This window comes from Carcharodon carcharias, chromosome 13 (assembly GCF_017639515.1).
Source record: "Carcharodon carcharias isolate sCarCar2 chromosome 13, sCarCar2.pri, whole genome shotgun sequence".
NCBI lineage: Eukaryota > Metazoa > Chordata > Chondrichthyes > Lamniformes > Lamnidae > Carcharodon > Carcharodon carcharias.
In genome coordinates, this window is record NC_054479.1 from 115,810,115 (window position 1) to 115,834,354 (window position 24,240).

General features: G+C 38.3%; 1 protein-coding gene across 1 annotated transcript in view; it reads left to right on the forward strand.

Moving 5' to 3' along the window:
• LOC121285595 (voltage-dependent calcium channel subunit alpha-2/delta-1) overlaps positions 1 to 21,578 on the forward strand; it is a 711,948-nt gene extending 690,370 nt beyond the window's left edge. Inside the window, exons 36-39 of the mRNA XM_041202183.1 lie at positions 761 to 873; positions 3,589 to 3,671; positions 5,306 to 5,394; positions 11,647 to 21,578. Of these exons, the coding sequence (XP_041058117.1) occupies positions 761 to 873; positions 3,589 to 3,671; positions 5,306 to 5,394; positions 11,647 to 11,683 (322 nt within the window). The 3' untranslated portion in view covers positions 11,684 to 21,578. The remainder of the gene's footprint in view (positions 1 to 760; positions 874 to 3,588; positions 3,672 to 5,305; positions 5,395 to 11,646) is intronic.
• Positions 21,579 to 24,240: the final 2,662 nt, after the last annotated feature.

A 24,240-nucleotide genomic window follows, 5' to 3' on the forward strand; every position in this document is an offset into this window, starting at 1 on the left:
TTGGCGACATTGATTTACTTCATCTGACACATATTTCATGACATCTCTATATTATTCCTACTGAAGTTGCTGCCATGAGAATTGTGGCTGGCAAACTGAACTTTTGCATTATATTTGTTGAATGAGAGAGCTACGTGCTCATTTCTACTGTAGTGACACAATTAGCAAGAAACTCAATTCAACAGAAATGGTTCCATTGTGTTGCAGCATTTGACAATCATGGGAAGAAGTTTGCAAGTCACTTGGTGTGAAGGCTGTTGCCTCACTGTTAATGTCACAATGCTGATGTATGCCATCAGAAATTTGATTGCAGACTATGTAAGAAGGAAATAGATTTAGGTAAAATGTGGGGAGTTTTGTTATTATTCAAAATTAAGGGCTGAAATTAGTCTTTGCCAGTAGCACAAAATGATCTCACTGTGAATCAGTTATATTTTATCCTATTCGTTAAAGTCAATGGAAAAGGCAATTGGGGTTGCTGTAAAGCAAGCTGCCTATTTGCTACCAGTTCATTTTACGCTATTGACGAAGACCAATCTCACCTCTCAAAATCTCAAAAAAAAGATAGCTTTTGCAAAGGAGACTAAAATGGCTGAATAATGGACTATCCTTTGATTAAGATCTTGAATAATTTAATCTGGAAATGATGCATGTTCATTCCCCTTGGTTAAAAATTTTCACAAAAGCATTTTTGATCAAAAATTATTAATTTTCTTGTGTTCGCACTGTTCAGTATTAATTTTGATTTAACTTTCTTTAGGCTTTACCATGCGGAGAAACTCTCCAAGACAAACCTGGTGTTTATACTTGTGGAAAGTAAGCCCACATGCCAGTCCTGTGACTCCAAGCCTCTTATGCAGGCAGAACAAAAATGTATCCTCTACTGAGTCGATGTATTAAAGGACTTTATCCATCACCAAGGGCAATTGTTTAATGGGTTATTGGGAATGGAAGTTACAGATAGGACACTAATGTGATTGGAACAGTGATGCTATCACTGCTCATTTATATGCAATGAAAACTTATATGGCGAGTGTTGCACAGTGATAAAAGTAACATTGTTAATCACAAATGATAAAAATCTTACTTAGTACTCTTGATTTGTTATTGAATGGTCCATCAGATCAGTTGACACAGTGCAGGAACAATGAACTGGAGATTCCAAAGTTCAACTGGAAATCTATCTTAATACTCCCAGCAAGCACAAACTGAGATTTGCTGCCAATCTCATGGGGTACAGGCTCAAAGTGTTTACTTTGGAACTTCTATATTAGGCTATTTTTATGAAGAGGTAAGACAATTGGAATATTTAACCAGGATATTAATAGCCCTAACCAATAGTTTTAGTCATGTGTTTAAAGAAGTTGGATGCCAAAAATCCCCAGTCTTTACAGTGCACTCCAACAGTAACAATAACAGGGGTGCAATTTAAACCAAGACCTGGACTGGCCACTAGCTTGCATGGAAATTCAGCTGAGTCTTGTTCGAGCCTCTGATCACCTCAAACAAAGCTAGGGGCATAAGTTGGGTTGGAGACCCCCTAGCTGGTAAATGTGAAGTGCTATGACTATCAATGATATGGCTTTAGCCCCAGCATGAATTTGTGCCTGCAATTTAATGGCCATACCCTATCAATCTTGGAGATCTCAAGAGGTTTCTTTCTAGCACAAATGGAGAGATCTGATATCTTTCTATTCTTTAGGTGTTTCATGAGTGGTTTGAGTAAGGGATAATGGCTTCTCATAATAGTAAGGAATGTCTGTACTATAAAGACTGTCCTTTCTGAAGTACATACCTAAATGCTTTAATTAGTTCATGGCTTTTCAATGGCTTGAACAAGCTGAGAGCTTGAGTTAGTTAAATGCCTCGTCCCAGCATTCAGTTCAACTGCTGAACTTTATTTTGTGTGCTTAGCTTTCAAGCTGGCACTCGTTTTTAATTACATTTTAGGCAGTTTCCATGCAGATTTTGAAGGTATTCTTTGAGCATTGTATTGGGCACTTGTCCTACAGTTCCTTCATCTATTTCAGTTGCACTCTTCACAAGTTCCATCTGATTTGTCTGGTAGATATGTCTTCTATTTCTGCTTCCGGAATAGGCAATACTCCTGTCCATATTCAACTTCATTTGCTGTTGAATGGCCGTGCTGCCACATCTGAGTACGTAGTCATAGCTTGGATTATGATTAGAACTCCAGGGCATCCATGCAGCCAGGAATGGAATCCCTGGTTAGATCTACGGAGAGGCAAACTCAATGCTCACCCTTCCCCTTCCCCCACCACAACTCCAACATTGTGGTCTAGTTTATGACTACTGTCTACTTTCTTTCCTCTGGTCAGTTACTAATCTGTGACTTCACCTCAATGCCCACCAAGCTCACACTATTCAAGAGTCTTCCATGCAGTACTTAACGAAGACCTTATGAAAGTCTATGTACACCTTCTGATTATTTCCCCCATATGTCACTTCATGAAAAATTTGTTTTCGGGCAGCATTTACTTTTTCTAAAGCCATGTAGGCTCTCATTTATTGGTTTTCTTCATATAGTTCCGTTTGTCCTGATTATTAATTCAATTTTTCTATTGTTGAGCTCCTACAGATCACCCTTCAGTTTCTAGGTATGGCTCTGTGGTTGCCAATAAGGCTTGTGTCACTGTTATTAGATATTGGAAATACTTCTGCCTATTTCCAGTTTGTTTGAACTTCCCAAGTGCTTCACAGAAAATAACAGTCAGTACTTCAGAAATCAATCTCTCATCTCTACAATTCCCTGTAGCCTAGTTAATGTATCCTGAGGGGTTCAGTCCTTTCATTTCATTTAGAACCTGTGCTTCACTTATGGTGAAGTCCTAGATAACATCAGAGGTCTATATCATTTGGATGGAATATATGTGCAGCCTGTTTAAAAAAAAAATCCTCTCAAATTAGTTTTGTGACCTATTCATTCTTCTGTTCAGCTCCATATGCCTCTCTTAAGGTCTTAATTTCTTCCCTAACTGCCTTATTGCTGTTATTGACTCCAGAGATTTCATTTTTTGGAATTATGTTTTGCATTTAATTCTCTGTCCCTCTGCAGTTTTTTTTTGGCACCTCAATCTTATTTTGTAATCTGCTTCTGTAAAATCCTTTAACTTGGCCCACTGGGCACGTCCTCCCTTCTCGACATATTCTATAAATCATATTTTATTCCCAATCTCCTGAACTTCAGCTACAATACGTTGTACACAGTTGATGACTGGTGATATGGTGGGAGACTGGGAATGGCCCCAGGCTATGTAAAATAAGTCATAAGTTACAGTTGATCATTCCTGAATGCATTCGTCTTGACGGGACCAAACAGAAAATCTCTGTGGGAATTGCAGGCATCCTAGCTGCCTTGAACCATTTCCCTTTAACTATAGACTGTGTTTATCTTCAGTAATTGAAGCTAAATGTGGAAGAGCATGCAAAACTACCTGCTCAATTGCTTCCCAGTTGACAAAGTGATGAATAGCTCCAGAATAGTGTAGTGAAGTGTAAAAAGTGAATGCATATGGAATGCATTTTGTTTTCTTTCAAGGTATCTTTTTCCTTAATTGCACCTTGCAGCTGATGGACCTGATCCCTGTATTATGGCTCAGAACCCCAGGCACAGAAAAGGTCCCGATGTATGCTTTGATTCAGATGAGCGTGTAAGTATACAGGTTTGGATTCAGGAAGAAAAACAAGCAGCAAAGAAATATCTTGGAGTTTCGTTATCGGCTAGTTGTAACATGTAGTGACTCAGGAGGATGTGTCCAGATAGCAACTTTGTACAGATGTGATACTGCTCTGGGCCATAGTTTCTTTATTTTAATAACATATCATAACTGTTTTGGAATGTTAACATAAAATTAACTGCAGCTTTCAATATCCTTTCTTCGAATACTCTACTTCCACGCATGGAATCTGATCAGTTGTGACTGGAGTGTGTCCCCAGGTTTGGAACCCAACTTTTCTCATATACAATTTATCTGTAATACCATGAGGCTATACAATATTGGAATATTTTTCAGGATAGGTTTTACATACCAGCTGGATGTGTCTCTCTACCCATTTCAAATTTCATGCATTAAATTTAGAGTGAGTTAAGAAAGTCAGTAGTTGTTTAACCAGGAAACTCTATGGATAACAAGCAGGATCTCAGCTTTCCATGTATATTAGAGAATATCACAACCAAGAAAGTCTGCATGTTCTTTATTATTATGAAGAACCATCCATCTCAATCTGTCTTTGTTACTATTTCAAACACCCTTAATATTTCTGTTATTCAAGCAACTATCGAATACCCTTTTAAAATAATTAATAGGCTTTGCTCCACCAATCTTTAATGGCTTAGTTTAGAGAATTCTACATTCTAGCCATCCTTCACGTAAATAATCTTTTTTCTAATCTTCCCTTTAATTCTATTTCTAATTATCTTAACTTTGTTACCCCTCATTAATGCCACACCAACCAGTGATAACAATCCATCATTATTCTCCTTCCTGACCTGATGGCTTCTATCATGGAATTTTTCATTAAAATGAATAGTTTGTCTGGATCAACTTTGGTATTTCATAGTCTTGGAAATTTCAATCAGATCATCCTGAAGCCTCCTTCAAAAACAATTTTCTTTTAATTCTAAAGGTGGTATGAGGAATAACAAACATAGTGACTTTAGTAATAATTAATTTTCCAAGTCCAGTGATTTTTATAAATTTCTGACTTTTATACATTAGACAACACTTGTGCGGTGGCTTTCATTGATTAATTAAGAATTGCTTGATTGAGTTCATTTGTTAAGACTTTCCAATATGTACTGAGTCAGATTGCTACATTTAATAAAGGATATAGTGCACTTATCCAATGTAGCCTCATGCTGCCCATATAATTTCCATCATAACTGTTTGGGGATGCGGTCACATAAGAAACATTCCATATTATATATTTAAGATGGTTAGACATATCATACCTGCAGCTAGCTGAAAATCTAGCTATTCGTGATCTCTCATGATGCCAAAACTGTCATGTGGGGCCCCCACAAGTCCTTTGCGTGAAAGTACAGTAGCACTGTTGCTCACAAGCTTGATGTCTTTGCTGATTGATGTGTTATTGTGTGTGTTTTTAATTTGTTAATAGTGGGGTATTTTCTGTTTTGTGATTTACACTGTGACCTTTCTGCTCTAGGTGGACGCTCACATTAATTCTGCCAGCAGCCAGCAAAATGCATGAACTCATCTTGTTTGTCTCTTTTTTTTGTGTTCCCTTCCTTTTTTCTTCTTGCTACTTTGCCCGTTGTTAATAGGATGAGCCTATATGCACAACGAGTCGTGCCTCTGCCGTGGCGTCAGCTCGTCTCTTCATTTTACTGCAAGTTTTGATGTGGTGCGGAGGGTCAGTTACTTTCAATGGATTTTGTTCTTTAGTTTCCTTCTTAGGTGTGATAGTAACATGAAATTAACACCCTACAAATGATTGTGGTCCAGAGCGAACTTATTATAGTTTTATAATTGCAAAGCAAGACTTCATAACTAAGTTTGTCTTTCCTTTTTGAAGTAGATTCTTTTTTTAGATATGTTAATTTCGAGCTCATTCTAGAACATGAGTAAGAGATTACACATCACGTATATGTTATTTAATAATGCACTTGAATTTATTTTCATAATCAAAAATATGCTTGATAGATTGTCAGCTTTGAAGATAAAAATTAAATATGAATATAGCATATGAAGAGCCACATTAATTATATTTCAGTAAAGGGAAATTACTTTAAAAATAGCTTGACTTAAAAAACAACTTTGTACCACAGATATTACACTTCAATTCCCTAAAATATAAAATATATTGAGACAATGTAAATTTTTAATGGAACTTTTGAGATGAGAACTTCTGAGATTTTATGAAGATAAAATACCTGTAGGTGTTTTTGTTTTAAGTTTACAAGTTTGATATAATGTAGGTGTTAACGTAAATGTAGTTCCCCATTGTTGGACGAGTGTGGTAGACAAGTGGGCTTAAGGGTTCCTCACAGCTCTGGTCCAAATACTAACAGGACCTGTGATTCTGTTCTGAGTCTATACTGATGAACCAAGCTCATCAAGTGATTGATTGAGTAATTATTTTTCCAATTAGAATAAAAAAGAAATCTTCATTATATCCTTGTTATATAACTGGGGCCTTCTGGATATGGAAAAGCAAAATCCAAAAAGGGTCTAATTTGTTTCATGCATACCCAAACCGTAAAGTTACCTTGGGGGTTAGAATTATGATGCATGTGCATATCACAAAATTGTGCAATTTTGTGGTATCTGCTTCTGGTATATGCCAGAAGTGGGTGCATTGCAACTTTTAGCCCTTCGTTGCCTAGATAAAAGCAAAACAGTCATAATTGTTCATATGAATTTAATTCAGAATTGTTAAGAGCTGATACAGTAAATCTGTAGCATTGATTTGAATTTCCAGTATTACATTTTTATTTTTAAAGTTATTTCATTTTGTTTATAGCAATCTCTGTCTTATTGAGCACGCTGTTTTGCACTGTTGGGCAATGTTAGAACAAATAGAATGAATTAATTTATTTAAGATTAGGCAGCATTTTATCACATTTTATTTAACTGGGGGGTGAAGCACAATCCTGTGTGACTACTATTCATATAGAGAGATAGTTTCCATCTTACAAATGAGGAATGCCATTTAGCTCATTTTCAATCATCCATCCAGATTGATGCATCTAGTTGTCTCTAAAATGATTCCAGGGTTTTCAGCTTCACTACTGTATTCTCAACTGTGAATCATTCTTTATAAGATCATAAGAAACAGGAGCAGGCGTAGACCATTTGGCCCTTCAAGTTTGCTCCACCATTCGAAAAGATCATGGTTGATTTGATTGCGGCCTTAACTCCACTTTCCTGCCTGCACCCACCCCCCAAAACCCCCCAAAAACTCTGACTCCCTTGTAGATCAAAACTCTGTCTGACTCAGAATCTATTCAATGATCCTGCCTTCAATGCTCTCTGGGAAAGAGAATTCCAAGAAAGACCAACCCTCTGCGAGAAGAACTTCCTCTTCAACTGAGTCTTAAAATCGGACCCCATATTTTTAAACCCTAGTTCTAGATTCCCTCACGAGAGAAAACATCCTCTCAGCATCTACCCTGTCAAGCCCCCTCAGGATCTCATATGCTTCAATAATATCACCTGTCATTCTTCTAAATGCTAATGGGTATAAGCCCAATCTGCTCAATCTTTCCTCATAAGATAACCCCTTCATCCCAGGAATTAGTCTAGTGCACCTTCTCTGAATTGCTTCCAATGCAAGTGAATCCCTCCTTAAGTAACAAGACCAAAACTGTGCAGAGTACCCCAGTTGTGGTCTCACTAGTTCCCTGTACAGTTGTCAAGGAAGTATTCAATGAACGGCATGACACTAGGAAGTTCTGAGGAACAAAGGGACCTTGGCGTGTGTGTCCATAGATCTCTGAAGGCAGAAAGGCATGTTAGTGGGGTGGTAAAAAAGGCATATGGGACACTTGCCTTTATCAGTGGAGGCATAGATTACAAAAGTAGGGAAGTCATGTTGGAGGTGTATAGAACCTTGGTGAGGCCACAGCTGGAGTACTGTGTGCAGTTCTGGTCGCCACATTATAGGAAGGATGCGATTGCACCGGAGGGGGTGCAGAGGAGATTCACCAGGATATTGCCTGGGATGAAACATTTAAGTTATGAAGAGAGGTTGGATAGACTTGGGTTATTTTCGTTGGAGCAGAGAAGACTGAGGGGTGACCTGATCGAGGTGTACAAGATTATGAGGGGCATGGACAAGGTGGATAGGGAGCAGCTGTTCCTCTTAGTTGAAGGGTCAGTTACAAGGGGGCATAAGTTCAAGGTGAGGGGCAGGAGGTTTAAGGGGGAAATGAGGAAAAACTTTTTTACCCGGACTGTGGTGACGGTCTGGAATGCCTGGGAGGGTGGTGGAGGCGGGTTGCCTCACATCCTTTAAAAAATACCTTTAAATGAGCACTTGGCATGTCATAACATTCAAGGCGATGGGCCAAGTGCTGGTAAATGGGATTAGGTAGGTAGGTCAGGCGTTCCTCACATGTTGGTGCAGACTTGATGGGCCAAAGGACCTCTTCTGCACTGTGTGATTCTGTGATTCTGATTCTGTAGGAAGACTTCCCTACTTTCTTTGAGTGAAGACCTTCCTGATATCAGTTCTAAATTCACCTTTTACTTGAATGTCACCCTTGTTTCATGCAGCAAGAGCTAAATGTAGTATTCATATAATGGCCTAACCAATGCACTACACTGTTTGATCATAATTTCCTATGACCTGTATTCTACTGTTTTTGGCTATGTAGCCTCAACCATCTGTTCTCTTTATAAGTTCCATGACCAAACATTCAATTCTGATTGATCTAAGGCTCTGTTTACTTATTAATTAAATGTTGTGGTCCTGAAGGGTCTCATTGCCAACAGAGTAATACACAGTGCAGAACACTCCTGTCCTTTATAAAACAACATTTCATCAGCTTCCCAGATAAGCTTCCATGGACAGTAAAATCAGATGGTCAGTCTGATGCCATCCATTTCCTGCCAGGCTGAATTTTGTACTGCGCTCCTTGTGTGAAGTTTGATGAGAATTTGGTGAGAATTATATCCACTATCCTTTGTTTAAAATTTAAAACCACAAAGTCTAATTGTTAAGTGAACAGAGCATGAGATTAGTCAGCATTTAGTTGTTCTCTGGTTAGGGAATTTTGCAAATTGGAAGAACTGCAGGTCTAATCCTGATGCTTGGCAGTAATGTTAATGTGGAGTTGGAGAGGGGGGGATACTTGTGAAGCATTGGTGTGATGAGTTGGTCACAAAGAGCTTTTGATATTGTTCTGCTAGTTTGCCATCATCATTAAGCTCCTGTTTGACAAGCCTTCTTGCTCTTCAGTCTCAAGTTCTCACACTCAAGTTCACTGCAAGGCTAAGGTATTCAGAATGCAGCATGCAGGCAACATGAGCTGTAACAGAGGGATCCTGTAGACCTGTCCAGCTATCTGAAATGCTTTTTTTCACATTCCCGACTAGTCTGCTCTGTGATGGCACTTGTACCACGACGGTCTGCTTATATCCTACTTCAATGAACAAATGAGCATGTCATCAGCCAGCTGGCAAGAGAGTATCCTAAATGCCCCAACAGCAACCCACGTGTTGGATACCGCTGATGGAACCTTGCAGAATCAACAACATAATATGGAAACATCAGGGCAGTTTCTAGGAAACCAGCCAAGATTTATGCATTGTGCACCTGACATGGTTATTTACTAGCTGCACATTGGGGAAAAATAATATTTTTCAGATGAGGTGTGCTATCAACTCATGGTTACCTAATGGACACAAAGCAGTCTGTTACTGCCTAAGCTTTGGAAAGTTTGTTGTGGTTGCAGAACTGTCCACCCATTCCTGCTGGACCCTGTTTGTCTGTTTGAATGTGTTGGCCCTGCAAAAGTGGGCATCGTGACCTGTTTTAGGGCATGGCAAGCAGGTTGTACACCCTGTCACTTGGTGCAACCTGAAAGGATGCTGAGATAAAAAAATGTGGATTCATAATTCTCTTCATGTGCATGCAAGGCATGTCCACCTCTAGTTGTTGACTCGCTATCTTGCTACAGCAAGTGGCTCAGGGAGTTACAGCCCCGCAGCTGAAACAGAGACTCTTCAGACATTGCTTGGTCACTGAATTTTGTACTGGGCTCCTTGTGTGTAGTTTTGTCCCTATACTGGCTGCACTGATCCCTGCAGCTGCTTTTGCTCTTCTCCTCCCCTACAACCTTATGGGTTTTGCCAGAGTATTCATAGAATGCACGAGCCTCTAGAGTCATCAAATTTGGGAAAAATCGCTCTGTGCCTGCCCCAAACCAACACTCTGTAACAAACTAGGCTTCTTTCCAATTAGACTCACTAATCCAACAAGTTTCAGGTGAATTCCTCTTGAAATTTCCTCCAGACGACCACCCTGATCAGAATCTTATCCACAATTACACATCCAGCATTGCCTGTACCAAAAGGGCTGCCAGCATACCAATATCATTTTAAGGTGACATCTGCACATAGGCGCCAGTTACTGAGTTGCTTTGGAAGAGGAGAAGAAATCAAAAGAAGCGTTTTATTTTCTAACATGACACCCTTCTTTGTATTCCAAGCATTTCCTTTTCTTTAAGATTTCAGATTTCCAACATTCATAGTTCTTCATCTTATCTGTATTATGAAATCAGGGCCAAGGGCTAGTTTCAGGATGTCTTCAAATATAGAAGGTATATAAGATTGTGATTTAATGCATGGGTCAAACCCCAGCTGGAGTAATGTGTGTAATTCTGAACATCAATTCAAAGGAAGTTGCTGTTGAGAGGTAGAAAGGTAAGCAGAAAAATGTTCAGAAATGGGAATTTGTCCAATTCTGTGTATCACTCAAAATAATAATTTGCTCTCTTTCAGAATATCTTTAATATTGTTAAAATGGGGACCAAGACTGCTGTTTTTAAGTCTTCTATATCTTTTTTGCTATCAGTGTCTATAAATGTAGCAAATGCACTGAGAATTTCTGGAGCACGGCTTTGAGTCTTATAGGGAGTGGCTCACCTTTGTTCATATTATTACTTGCAAGGCAAAATAGTTTGAGTAATTTCTCAGATACAATATGTACTTTTCCCACTGTGGGAAAGAAGTGGATTTGGCTTTGAAGGGCTGTCTCAATATTGAACATTGGCAACATGATGAGCTTCTTCTAGCACAAAGACCTTGAGCTAACTGGTCTTCCTTATTTTGTATGCTTCACCTGGTTGGCTCCACGTCACAGAGGCGGGAAGTTCCAGATGTTGCATTCCCAAAAAAGTTGTAGTAATGAAGCAGACTTGCCTTGTGGTGGTGGTGAGATGCCCTGTAGAGAGGACAAATTTTGAATTTCCTGGTACATGGTTGAAAGGGAAAAAGTTCAAAGAAAATTAGACTTTAATGTTGTATGTTAATGGCATTTCTGTCTTCTCAAGTTTAAGCTATATACTTCTTGGATTAAACAAAACTAGCCGTTCTTTTCACAGCCTTTGCAAAATACATAAAATATAGTGACAAAAAACTTGCTTTTATTCTGGACCTTTAACTTCTTGGGATGTTACAAAACATCTAACAAGCAATGAATGGATTTTGAAATGGATCCTGTAAGCAATCTTGGAAACCAGTATATTCAAACACTTCTTTCATTTCTGGCACCTCGAGTTGGCTGATCCCTGACGTTTGGATCAGATCCGATAAAGCTATTAGGAATCTAGGATTTGAACTTATTTGTTCAAATTTGGAACTATGATTCCAAGAAGTTTGAGGAGAAATTCAGGAGTGGAGGGAGAGTATAATATATTCATGCAATGGAAAGTTCCAAAGTGCATAATATTGGCAATAATTCACAGAAATGTTGGATGTCACTAATTCCAGAGTGGGACTCTCAAGTGTTCTAAAATCACGTACTGATAAAAACCTGCACATGCAGTGTCAATGTCCAAGAAATGTGATTAAATGCTGCCTGAGCTTAAGAGGTCACTGGCATTCCTTTTACAGAATGCAACATGGTGACTAACTTTGTTTTTTTCTCCCTTGACAACAGGAGGATGATTCTGAGTGTGGCAGTGGCTCTCGTCTGAGTCCATCTTTATGGTCAATGATAGGGATTCAGCTTGTTCTGCTCTGGCTGCTAAGTAGTGCCAGACCTTATCCATCATGACTGCAGAGAACGGACATCCATCTCCGCTTTCTGGACTCACCACACTGTAGCCCTGGATTAAACTAGGGAAACTTTTGTCCCCAGGCAGTAGAAGACTGACCATGTCCATATCCTGGTGTATCACTGTGTGAAAGATTCATTGTTGACTCTCCATATGAAGAATGGTCAAGGTGCTCCATTGACAAGGTTTAAGAAAAAATTAAGTCATACAATGGTAGCAAATTGGATTGTCAGTACTGAAACCTGCCAGGCAACCTATGGAAACGCTAATGCATTTATACAAAGGAACAATTCATTAAAAAAAAGTCCTAGATTTGCTTATCATCAGGTTCATATTTTGTTTAGCTTACTTGAATCAAGATAAAGGGTATTCTTTGTTCATGGCTTACATTGGCTGACTGTAGCTAATTTTAACACTACTTGTAAGGAGCTAGTATCATACAGGCACAACCAGCTGTCCTATTGGTGTAAGACCAGAAAGCTTAAACATTACCATGTTGGATACCAACCAGTAATTGCAACCTTTTTAAGGTTTTGATACACCAAAGTCCACTGATTTTTCTGTGGCTTATGCTATTATATTATTATTAGCTATTCTGTTACCAAAGGATGCCTGTTCCCCTCTCCTTCCCCCTCATTAAGCCATAACTCTATGCCTGATGCCCTTCATGTTTGCTGAAGCAAATGCATAATGATTGTTGTATCCCACACAAGAAATAGTGCTAAGGCTTGTGAATGAAAAAGCTGTCATTGTGGCGATTGAGTTTTGGACACTGATGCTTTTTTTGCATGAAGATGCTGCTACTATTTTCTCTTTTAGTTTACTGTAGGAGTATAGTTGATGTGCAAGAGCGACTGAGTGAGCCAAATGTTGTTGATGTGAAGTTTAGATAATATGATGTAATATAACTGTTTCACTTATAACAGCTAAATATTGTCAAACATACCTCTCTCAAAATGCAGTGAGCAGGCTGAAAAGATGAGAATTTTACTCAAATAGCATTTCAAGATTTAGATTTTATATTTTAAGCGGATGGGATTGAGCCAAGAGCTTCCGTCACTACCATAGCACAATCCACTGCTGTGCAATTTCTGTAATATATGAGAAATAGGACCTGCACCAGTCATTTCACTGAATTACAGAAAAATTCCCAAAGTATTTGAAATGCAGCAAAGTAAATTTGAATTCAATACCAAACAGAAAAGCTAATGTTTGGTAGGCAATTGATTCTATAGGAAAAATTATATAATATGAGTGTAATAATTGATTAAAGGCATGCAATTTGAGATTTCATATCACAGCTAAGTAGGAATTTAATTTACTAAAAATGTGATGTGATCCTAGGCAACTTAAGGCATTATATGTCAACAGAACAAAAAAAGGGTGCATTTAAGTTGAATAGTACTTTGAGGTAATACGCAACAATGTTCACTTTATATGCACGTTTCAGCCTGCCTTAGTGCACAACATTTATTGATCGTGCATAAGTCTTTTGTTTCATTTTTAAGAGAATCATCCTCTGGTCTTGGTCATAACTGGATGTAATTCCAAAGTATTTAAACTAAATTAGAATCCATGCTCTGTCAATATTAGCCATCTGGGGCTAAAGAGAGGGGAAATTTTTCGGGAAAAAAATTAAAATGACTAAAGAATTTAAATTGCACCAGTAAAAAAAAATCAAGATGGCAGCAGATCATTGCAGCATTTTGGTTGCCTCAGCCACCTATTTGCATTCAAAAATGGAGTACACCATAATGAGTTTGCATGATCAGTTCAGTATTTCAAAATATGTAAGTAATCAGATGTTAATGTATATGGAAACAGTATTTAAAATGTTTTGGTTAAGATGAAGATAGTTTTGTTGTAAGGCTGACTGATAAGAGTTTTTGGGTAAGAGTTTCAATTGAAAGTCCATCAGTCATGGTACCAAATTCAGTGGATTTTGCAGCTTTTGTATCAGTGACCATTTTGTCAGCAGGATTTCAATTGTTAGCTTTCATTGATGCAGTGTCAGATTAGCAGGCAATTTCATTCATCTTAATTTTTTTTAGAAATGGGCCAGGGTCAGGAAAATTGTCCATTGCACTATTAAATATGCAGTGCCCAGTGCTTGCGACCTAGAGATATTTCATGCAAAATTACACACATGATTTGGGGTTTGCCAAAGTGATACAATGGCATGTGATCAATGCATTGTCTCAGAATCCCTCTATCCTTTTTGAGAATGAGTCCACATTCAAGAACTTATCATAAATTGAAACACATGGAGAAGACGCTACCAGTGTTTGACAGTAAATAAAACACTGCAGATTCACCAGTGGACTGCAGATACTATTCTACTTGTAACCTGACCGAGGCATCCCAAAGGCCATACCACTTATAGATTAGCAAGCATAGCTCATGTCTGTCCAGGCAGTATTATCCTCAGTTCACATATCTAGTTGATGCTTTCACTGACAGATGCAGAATTCACCAGCAAGCTACCAGTATATCAGGAACTGCAAGAACAAATATTAAAAATGATCCTCACTTTATTCTTTGTTTCTCCTCTTTTTAGTCTCTTTGTAACTGAAACTGCAGATAGCCCGTTTGCCCTGGTGATACCACTTTGTAACCGCCATGAGCAGGAATACACGGGTTAACTTACCCCCCATTTTCTTCTGCCCCAGTGGAGTTATGCCTTGCCTCCACTTGCTCTCCCTCAGTGTGTACTCTTTTTATAAATGTTTAATGCAAGTACACCCTGCTGAAATGATTGATACTAATGTAAGATCATGGTTAGCATATTCTGATTTAAATGCTGTCATAGCATGGTTAACTGCCTACGTATTCCAGTCAACTTGCTGTCAATAGAGTTTGGGGATGAGCTATAAGCAGAGAGCACATAGGAGAAGCTATGTTGTAGCATTAACCTCACAGCATCTATCTATGACCTTTAAGAGTAATCATTTTGAATAGAAAATAGTGTTCATTAATTAACTTTCATCCTGTTTGTTAATAGTGGTGTCACACTTCTGTGATGATGTCATGAATATTTCAAGAATTCAAAAATAATGCAGATTTATCTTGTTATTTTGGAATTTTTCCACATTACCATATCATTTTAAGGTTGGTTTGTATGTAAATATGAGGAAACTTCACCCAAAATGTTAAAACCTGTGGAGAAAAATTCAGATTTCTGTGCTTTTTCCATTCAATAACTTGCATTGTGTTACTGTAAATATGATATTGTCCTGAACACTGAGCCAATTTGGTTTTAAGGTTCTGGGAGACCTATGTTCATAAGGTTGAAGGATTGACCTGAGTACGTTTTTGCAGGAAGTATTTTGCCACCATCCAGTATGGACAGCCTCAGCTCATTAATCCGTATGCACATGTTTATTGCCAAATGAAAATTAACAAAAGATAAAGTAAACAAGTAATATTGTTCATTGCCAACCTAAAGAAGCATGGATTTTCTAAAGGAATTGATCTACTTTAGAGTTAGGTTTTACTCATCTCTTATAGGAAATATAATTGGTACATTCTGCTAAGTTTTAAAAAGGAGTAGAAATTATAAATCCAGGCTGTTTCTTTCCCTCTGTCATACACAATTTGTCAACTGGGTGGAATCCTATCGCTTGTTGACTGATGTTGGCCTGATTTATTATAAGGAAATATTAGATTGTATTTAGATATATTTGCAGAAAGATATAAGGAGTTTGATTTTTTTGCTTTTGTCATATTACTTGTTTGAAATGGGTTTGAAACAATGGGTTCATAGATATGTGGTCTACAAGTCTTTTTTTTTAGATAGCTGTGATTCTGCAAAAGTAATTGAATCCAGCCAAGAGCCTGATGTTAAGAATCTGAATCAATATGTGCTAAAGATGCTGCTTCAGAGACATTGTAATGGCTATCATGATTCATGTAATTGTCTGAACTCCAACCAGAATGAATGTACAGATCAATTCAGATATTGGATAGTCAATCTGTGAAGACAAAAGGGTCACACAATACAGATGTGAAGTACTTAAATTAGTTGGATGCAATGATTCTTATTGGTTGTAAATGGTTCAAATTCAGTGAAATAGTTATTTTCTTATTCACAGAATAGTACTGAGAATATACATTTTTCATTTTGAAAGTCTTCATTTTCCCATTAGTCATCAAAGTTGTAGATCTATTTCATAATGCCTTAATCTGCTGTCCTGTTGGAGGAACCATATCAACCCCTGTAGAATTTTTAGCACAGTGATTAGGAACAGCTTTGAATTTCACTGAGTAGTATAGATTCATAGACGTTTAGAGGGCAGAAGGAGGCCAATTGACCCATCGTGTCCACGCCGGTCAATGAAGATCTGACTACAATAATCCCATTTACCAGCGCTTGGCCTGGAGGCTATGGCAAAGCAAGTGAACATCTAAATACTTCTTAAATGTTAGAAGAGTTTCTGACTCAACCCCTTTCAGGCAATGAGTTCCAGACTCCCATTACCCTCTGGCTGAAAAATCTTACCAAGATAAAAGATTCTGTGGTGTTAGGACGATATGCAGGTCCCAACCCAGAAGGCGTCCATGTGTGATCTTCCTGGAGGCGGCCAGTTAACATGGTGCCTCCAGGAGTCCTGTCCAATCAGGAATGATGGGTGGTTTCCACAGGTGGGAAGGCCAACGGGAGTGCCTGAAGTTGTGGACAGTTATCAGCCCCACCATGAGAGGTGGGCACTGAATGTATGCAGCCTAGTCAGAGATGCCCACATCCCATGAATGAATTAAAAATAAATCTGGAAAGCACATCAAGGTGGAGATACCCTCAGACAATAGTTAAAATAAGTTTGACCACTATTCACAGACCCCCATTTGGGAGGGGAACCCCCTCCACATATTGACCTGCAGCAACAGCTGTGGCTGTTTGGCACACCTAGCTCAGGAGTGGGAATTGGGTAGTTAAAGGAGACCTGACTGGCCCTCTGCCTGCCGCCAGGAGTCTACCTCCAGCCATCTGCTGGGCTTCGACTTCAGTGGGGAAGGGGGGCTGTCTGCTGTCCGAAAGATCCTGTTGGTGTCACCAATCTTCCCCAAAGTGGGCACTTAATTGCCATTAATTTGTTACCACCCATTGCCAGTCTGACCCCACCTCCAGTAAGATTACTCAGAGATGGAGCTTTCAAAAATTCCTTGCCCTCATGCCTTCAAAGCTGCCTCTATGTGGCTGATCAGATTCAGCCCACTGTCTTCACATACTACTCTCTCATCAAGGCAAAACGAAACACAGTACATAATTAAACAATATATGCTACACTTCTTGTTGGCCTCAGAGTACCAGTAACAATTCCAATGTTAGTAAACAGCTTGCGGGACAATCGATTCTTTTCAAACTTGGAAGCTTAAAGGCAGGCTATTAGGCTAACTACACAGAGTTTAACTTCGATTAAGTTGCAACTGGTGCAAAGCTAAGATGATGTAAGACAACCTCCTTGAGGCAACCCCGCTGCCAATGGCAAACATTATAAATATTTTTTTAAATTCTGGTGCTCCTGAGGTAATATGAAAATGAACCAAGGTGGTTTGAACCCAGTCATGTCTCTGATAAGAATAAACATGGTCAAGCTGTTTATCATCGAGTCTTGCCTACTTTGAGTACTGCTTCTTTATGCTTACTCTTGTCCTTTTAATCCATTCAGCTCATCATAAAGTTTTCTTTTTAAAACTTACTTATGGTAGATAACTTGATCTGATGAATTTTGGCATGGGTTTTTTTTTAACTCCAGTTCTCTGTGCAACATACAAATCTCAGCCTTTCATCTGAACACTGCACTCTTCTGTAGTAATTGTTTGCCTCTGTGCCTCTTTAAGGTCTGCCAATTTAGCTGTATGGGTGATGACTGTTTCTTCCAAGTTAAGTCGGACTCTTGAACAGGAAACAGTTAAAACTGCCAATTAGTCTGCAGATGGAACCATAGATAAGTTACAGCACAGAAAGAGCCCATTGTGGCTGCGCCGGCTGACAAATAAAAAATAAAAAACTAGCCACCCATTCTAATCCCACCTTCCAGCACCTGGTTTGTAGCCTTGCAGGTTACAGCACGTCAGGTGCAAATCCAGGTACCTTTTAAATGAGTTGAGGATTTCTGCCTTCACCACCAGCCAGATTGGTCAACCAGATTGATTAACTAATCTTACCAAATCAGGTTTATGTATCTCATATTTGACTTTAATGTATCTAATAATTTGGAGCATTGCATTTTTTCACAAAAACTTCCTTCTGTAGATTGGATAATTGAAGCACCAATGTATAACTCCACTGCTAAGATTTTATTCTCATATTTGCACTGGATTAAGAATTTCAGAGTTTGATTCTGTTTGCCCTCATTTGAAAGCGCAAATAGGTTACTAATGTTTTAGATGCTGTAGGAGTTCTGTCCCTTCCTCTCTGCTAATAGTAAGAATGTTTGGTTTTGCTCTTACTGATTTTCTATTTAGCTTCTAATATTTTTCTTTTGTCTTTCCATTTGAATCCACATTTCTCACAGAGTGCCATGTAAATTTTAACACTTTCAGTTATACTGGAACGTTTTCCACTTATATGTCAAATTTCATTGCGTAGATTGCACTGGAAACAACAAGAATTAATATTATGATTGATTTTCCCACAATGGAAACCCTTCAGGGTGCCATGTTCCTCATGTTTACTGCAACCTGTTGTCAGAACTTTCTTGTCTGTTTATACTCTCTGCACACTTCAGGTAATATCGAGTGCTTTTTGACTTTTAAATAAGTTTTCTCTGAAAGTTTATTTTCAGAATTGATTTTAATTGCAACTGCACACAAATCTGTCCTAGGGCTATGTCCAAAGTGCAATACGTTAACAATTTTTAGGTAGTCCCCTCATTCTGTTAAAAACTCATTAAAGGATCAATGCTCCTTCAGTTTTTCTAGTATGATGTGCAATGTTTAACAATAATCCTTTAAGAGAAAATGTTTCTCCCCCAGATTGCCAATTCATTTTTCATGTTTGCTTTAATCAGGGCAACTAAGTATCTCCTTAAACTTTTAATTTGACCCCCACAAATATGAAGTGGCCTTTCAGGTTGATCTGTTTTAACTGCTGATTGCCATCTTGGTAAAGAAATATTTCCTGTCATCTCCTAAATATCAGAACCCTGAACCTTGACCTGCTGCCCTAGCATATCTAGGAACTTACAGAAAAACTAACAGGAAATACCAGCTGGTATATTGAGGCTGTCCGATACAGTCACATTGCAGCTGAGCATCACGATCCTCAAAGTTCCGACCCACCCTAAAGCCAAGTGTTCACCTGGGAAAAACAACAGGTTTTTAAAAAAAGCTAGACCAATTTAAGGGGGGAAAGAAGATAGGTAACTGAGCTGCAAGAGACCACAGTGTTCATGAGGAACATTGTCAACATCCCACCTAGCCTTTTTATGTAGCGATATCAGCTACAGTCAGAATGCATCCAGGTCAATTTTGAACACGTGCAGTAAATTCAGTCAATGCATGGGTCAGCAATCTGTTTCAAAGGTTGATGACCTCTGTTAATGAAGAAGCTTCTAACATCCAATCCAGCCCTGTGCTTGTGTAACTTATGCATGTCTCCGGGTTCTCCCTAACTATCGAATGCATATAGAGTATCCATGTGGACACAGCCAACTCCTTCATCATTTTAAATATCTGAATTAAATATCCATGAAGTCCTATGCTTTTATTTTGTAAGAAGTGCTAGCTCTCTAAACCCGATCATGCTACGTAAGGACTTAGAAGCGAGGTATCAAGCTAGTAGCTTTTTGAAATTTTACCAGCAATGTCATCTCATGCACTAAATGAAGGGTCTGAAACTGGACACAGTATTCTGGATGAGGCCAAATCAAGATTTTGTGCAATCACACTATAATGTGTTTGTTTTATACTGGATTATCCTAGTGACATGTTTTGAAAATTACATTTTTCCTTTAATTACAATCTCAGCATCAGTCGTGAACTTTTTAGAGACTTGTACTATGACACCCATGTCTCTTACCTGTTCAACAAACTTTAGTTCAGGACCCTGCATGGCATACACATCCATTACGTAGCACTATCCATTGGTGTCATCTTCCAGATGTGTGCCCATCTCTTCATGTTCAGGTCTGATTGTAGGCATTTCTTTTTTAGCCAAGGTTCTACCAGTCGCACAAATCTTTTTGCCAATAATGAACACGTGAACAGTTCTCCCACTAACCTTCAGGCAAAAGTTAAATATAAGCAGCAGTCCTAGCAGATCCTGTGGGACTCCAATAGTAATTGGTTTCCTTACAGAAGCACTATAATTGGTAGTAGCCCTCTGCCCATGAAATAGCAACCATTTCCCTGTCTAACCCAATACCTTGCCTCCTATCCCACAAAACTCTATCTTACAGGGCAGTCTGTTGTGTGGCACCTTGTCAAGCTTTTTGAAAGCCAAATATAAAATGTCAATATCCACCAACCAAGTGTCTTGCTCAGAAAATTCAACCAGGTTAGTGAGTTGGAATGTTGACAGTATCTAACAACAACTTCTCTGTTCAGCTGGTCATGCAGCGTATCTCTAATATTCCCTTCTAGAAATTTGCCTGTAACTAAAGTCAAGGAAATTGGCCAATGACTTTTCAGTATGAATTGTTGCCCTTTTTGAATATTGGCCTCAACATGAGCCTCCCTCCAATGGATGGGAAGAATTCCTAACTCTTGTGTTGTAAAAATACATAAGCAAAAGGCACATTTAGCACATCATAAAATATTGTAAAAGATTTATATCTGCCCTGCTAAGTACATAAAGTACCATAATGTTCTCCTGTGTTTTCTTTGTTCAAAGCTGAAAAATATAAGTTTGAGCAGTTATTCTTCTTAGCCTTTAGAATGGGAATCAACCTGGTTGGCAAAGTCTGCATTACCTCAAGGGACTGGATGAGCCCCTTGCACCTTGTCAACCAGAACTATATTGCGCAGTCCGGGTAATGCCTGAACTGAGCACTCTGCTACAGCATGAATTCTAGGGATTTGAATTTAACTGATTTGGCTGTAGAACCTGAACAGACATCCTGTTTGTTTGTACTTCCTAATCACACAATGAACACTGAATGAACTAATATCCCATAAAGCCTAAAAAAATAAAGCATGTGTTTTATTAAGGCTACAAAGATGGAACTGTGAATAGGAAAATAAATCAACAGTGATCATTTTACTGATTATTTATTCAAAAGTCATGATTTAAGACTATTTGGGGGGACAAAATAACAGAATTGTTGCATCCACAATCTTGTTAGTTAGTAGACAGATTGATTTTAATATATTTTCAATGAAGCTTTAGTTATAATTGAGCTGCAATGTTACTGGTAGATGAATTGGTGAAGAGCATTGCTGCCGTTTGTGTGTTGTATGAGGTTTATATAGCTTTTTTTTCAAAATCATCTAGCCCTGTAGCCTTACTGGGTTGCAAGTTGCAAAGCTGTTTTACAATTTGAATGAAGGGAATTGTGCTGTTGTTGACCATAGTACAGAGTGTCCAGATCCTGCTTTAATGGATTTTTTTATTTATGGTCGCAGATGGTTCAATGTGTGTTTTTGCAGAAGGTTCTCACTGCTCTCTGCAGGCTGAGACCCTCTCCCTTTTTCTTGTGCTTTCTGAACGTTTTGTGGAACTTGACAAGCCTGAAAGAAATTTTGTATAAATTTGTACAATACTGTTAAAAAAAACAAAGTTTATAATCTTAGAAATGTTGTGTTACTTTATTCTTGTGCAAATATATTCCGAATAAAAGATTTATCAGTTAAATCATTAAAATGTTTCACCATGCTGAGTTTGTGAAGCTGTGTTATTGTATGAATGAACTGTTCTGACAAACATTTTCTGTATGTTTGAAACCATCGAATAGATTCTATCCGTTGAGATGAAAATAATGTTAGTCATGTCAAAATATTACAAATTCAGTACACAAAAAAAACGTGTATTGATGTAGCATATCATCTCAGAGACAGCCAATGCACTTCACATACAATGCGTCATTTTGAGGTACAGTCTAGGAGATTGGGAAAACAAGCTACTACTCTTCACATAGTGCTGAGCGATCATTAACTTACACCTGAGCCATCAAAATAGGCAGGTATGGTCTTGCTTTAACATCTCATCTGAAAGTGTAGTACTACACTGAAGTGTCAGCCTGGTTTATGTGCTCAAGTTCGTGAGTAGGGCTTGAATCCACAAACTGTTAACTCGAAGGTAACAGCACTACATACTGAGATTAGAATCCGGTTTTAACACAGAACAATCACAATGGCAGCACCCAATTTGAAAAACAAAGACCATTGATTAATAGTGAAAATAAATAAGTATTGATGAACTGAAGATAAACCAGAGCTGAATGGAAGTTGCAAGGCTGACTCTTTGAGCGGTTCAGTGGGTGGGGGTGAAGGACATAGTATTATCCAATTAAATCCAAGATCATGAGCTAACATAGACACAGGCCCAGCTGTAAATTCCCATGAAATGATATGACCCCTTTCTCCTCATTAGACTGAGAGAGTTTAGATTCCTCTCCACTTGTTCACCAAGAATCAAATATGTCCTTTGGAAAACTACTGGAGAACAGTTCCATAAAGGCCACAAATGTTTAATTCCACCATTCATACTTAGTTAAACCAATAGAAGGGTTGCTAAGAGATACGTAGAAAGGCCCCTGTTTTCTCCTCCTCCTTCCTAAAAGCTTGAATGGGATTCAGTCAAATTTCCACTCGGTTGGGTGCTAAATAGAAAAATAATGATCTGATGGCTGTCCCAGTCAGACTACAATATTGTATTAAAATACTTATTATCTAATTTACAGGAGCTGGTTGAGATAGGAAGGGGAAAGTTTTTATTGATATGGAATAGCAGTTGAAAATTTCAATATTGCTTTTCTCTAAAATTACAGAACAGCAGTATCTGTAAGAAGTCAATCCTGCTGTTCACTAAGGAACCACTGAAATGGTGATATTTGGAGAGAACGGGAATTTTATGTTTGATTGTCACTGCTGATGCTAGGACTTAATGTCTATTGATGAATCACCTGCAGAGCTTCAGGGGAAGGAATTATTTTAATGTCAGTAAAAGAATGCTGTGCATTATCAAGGATCTATGAAAGTAATTTCTACAATTCAGCCTCTGCCAGTTTTATCGGATCAAGCACCAAGTGGTGAGAAATTATATTTGTCCTGAAGTAGCCTAGATACTGTTATGGACTTTTATTTTTGAATGTTGTATGGGTTAAACACATTCCAAATCCAAAATAAACACCTTTTGGGCTATGGTTTGTTCATCAGAAAATCCAAATTTTGTTCCAAATTGAATTTTGTGGTTTTGGATAAATCTATCATTTAAATGAAAATAAAAACAAAACATGTTTCTTCTTCAACAAAAGCAAGGTGCCAGGAACATGCAGAGGAACTATTTGTTTGTTTCAGTCCTACAAAGGTCATTTTGTTACAGCTCACTAATGCTTTGTGACAATTCCCTAAGTAGCTTTATAGAAGAAGCAAGTAATGCTTTTAAAGGGTTTTTAGATTTCTTATATGTGTGCCATGTCTCTTGATTTTATTGTGGTGTCTATATTAGAATCATGGTTCCTTCCAATTGTTTTATAGCCCAGAGTCTATCTAATTCCCTGGCAATGGAATATGCCCTTTTTGCAAGCAATATGTTGGATGGTGTAAGCTTGATTCTCTGGCTGTCTATCAGAAATATGAACCATCAGGAAAAAAAGATTTGATCGTTGGAAAGTATGCAAAGAAAAGCCAATAGTAGCTGTGGAGATACAGCATGAGGAAAGGTTAAAGAAATCTTGGACCTGGATACAGAAGTTCCACTCCCTTTGTGACATATCCAATTTTTGCTGGCACGGGGAAGGCGGCAGGCTGTGAATCATACAGGAGGGAAACCCATACTCAGCAGGACCATTTGAACTTAATGCTGAGTTCAAACTGACCTCATTTAGCTGGCCTTAACCCGCAGTGTAGGAATCACTAATTGATGGAGTAGACATAAACACGCTTGAAGGGTGGATATGGTCTATTTAAGTATAATGATCTGAAGTTTTTTAAATTCCATGCACTTTAAAATTAGGGAAAAATAGGCTGCAGCTGGCAGAATTAAAAGAAACCCTCTGCTGGACTGCATTGATTGATAGGCCATCTGCTATAGATTAGAAATAAACATTAGCATCTGTTCATTCAGCTTCAATGGAACTCTTTGTTGACATTTGCCCAAGTGCTATTATTATGTTATTATGAATCCTTGGCTGAGTTTCTAAAGCTACAATTATCTCAGCAGAGGCTTCTGTGTTCACAGTTTGATTGACAGTTTACAGAGGCTTTTAAAGGATTAGCTGACTATAATGTGGGGCCTAAATAGAAGTTTATTTTTTTTCAGGAGCGATTAACCACTTGAGATTTAGTAGCTTTGAATGGATTTCGTTCTTGTAATT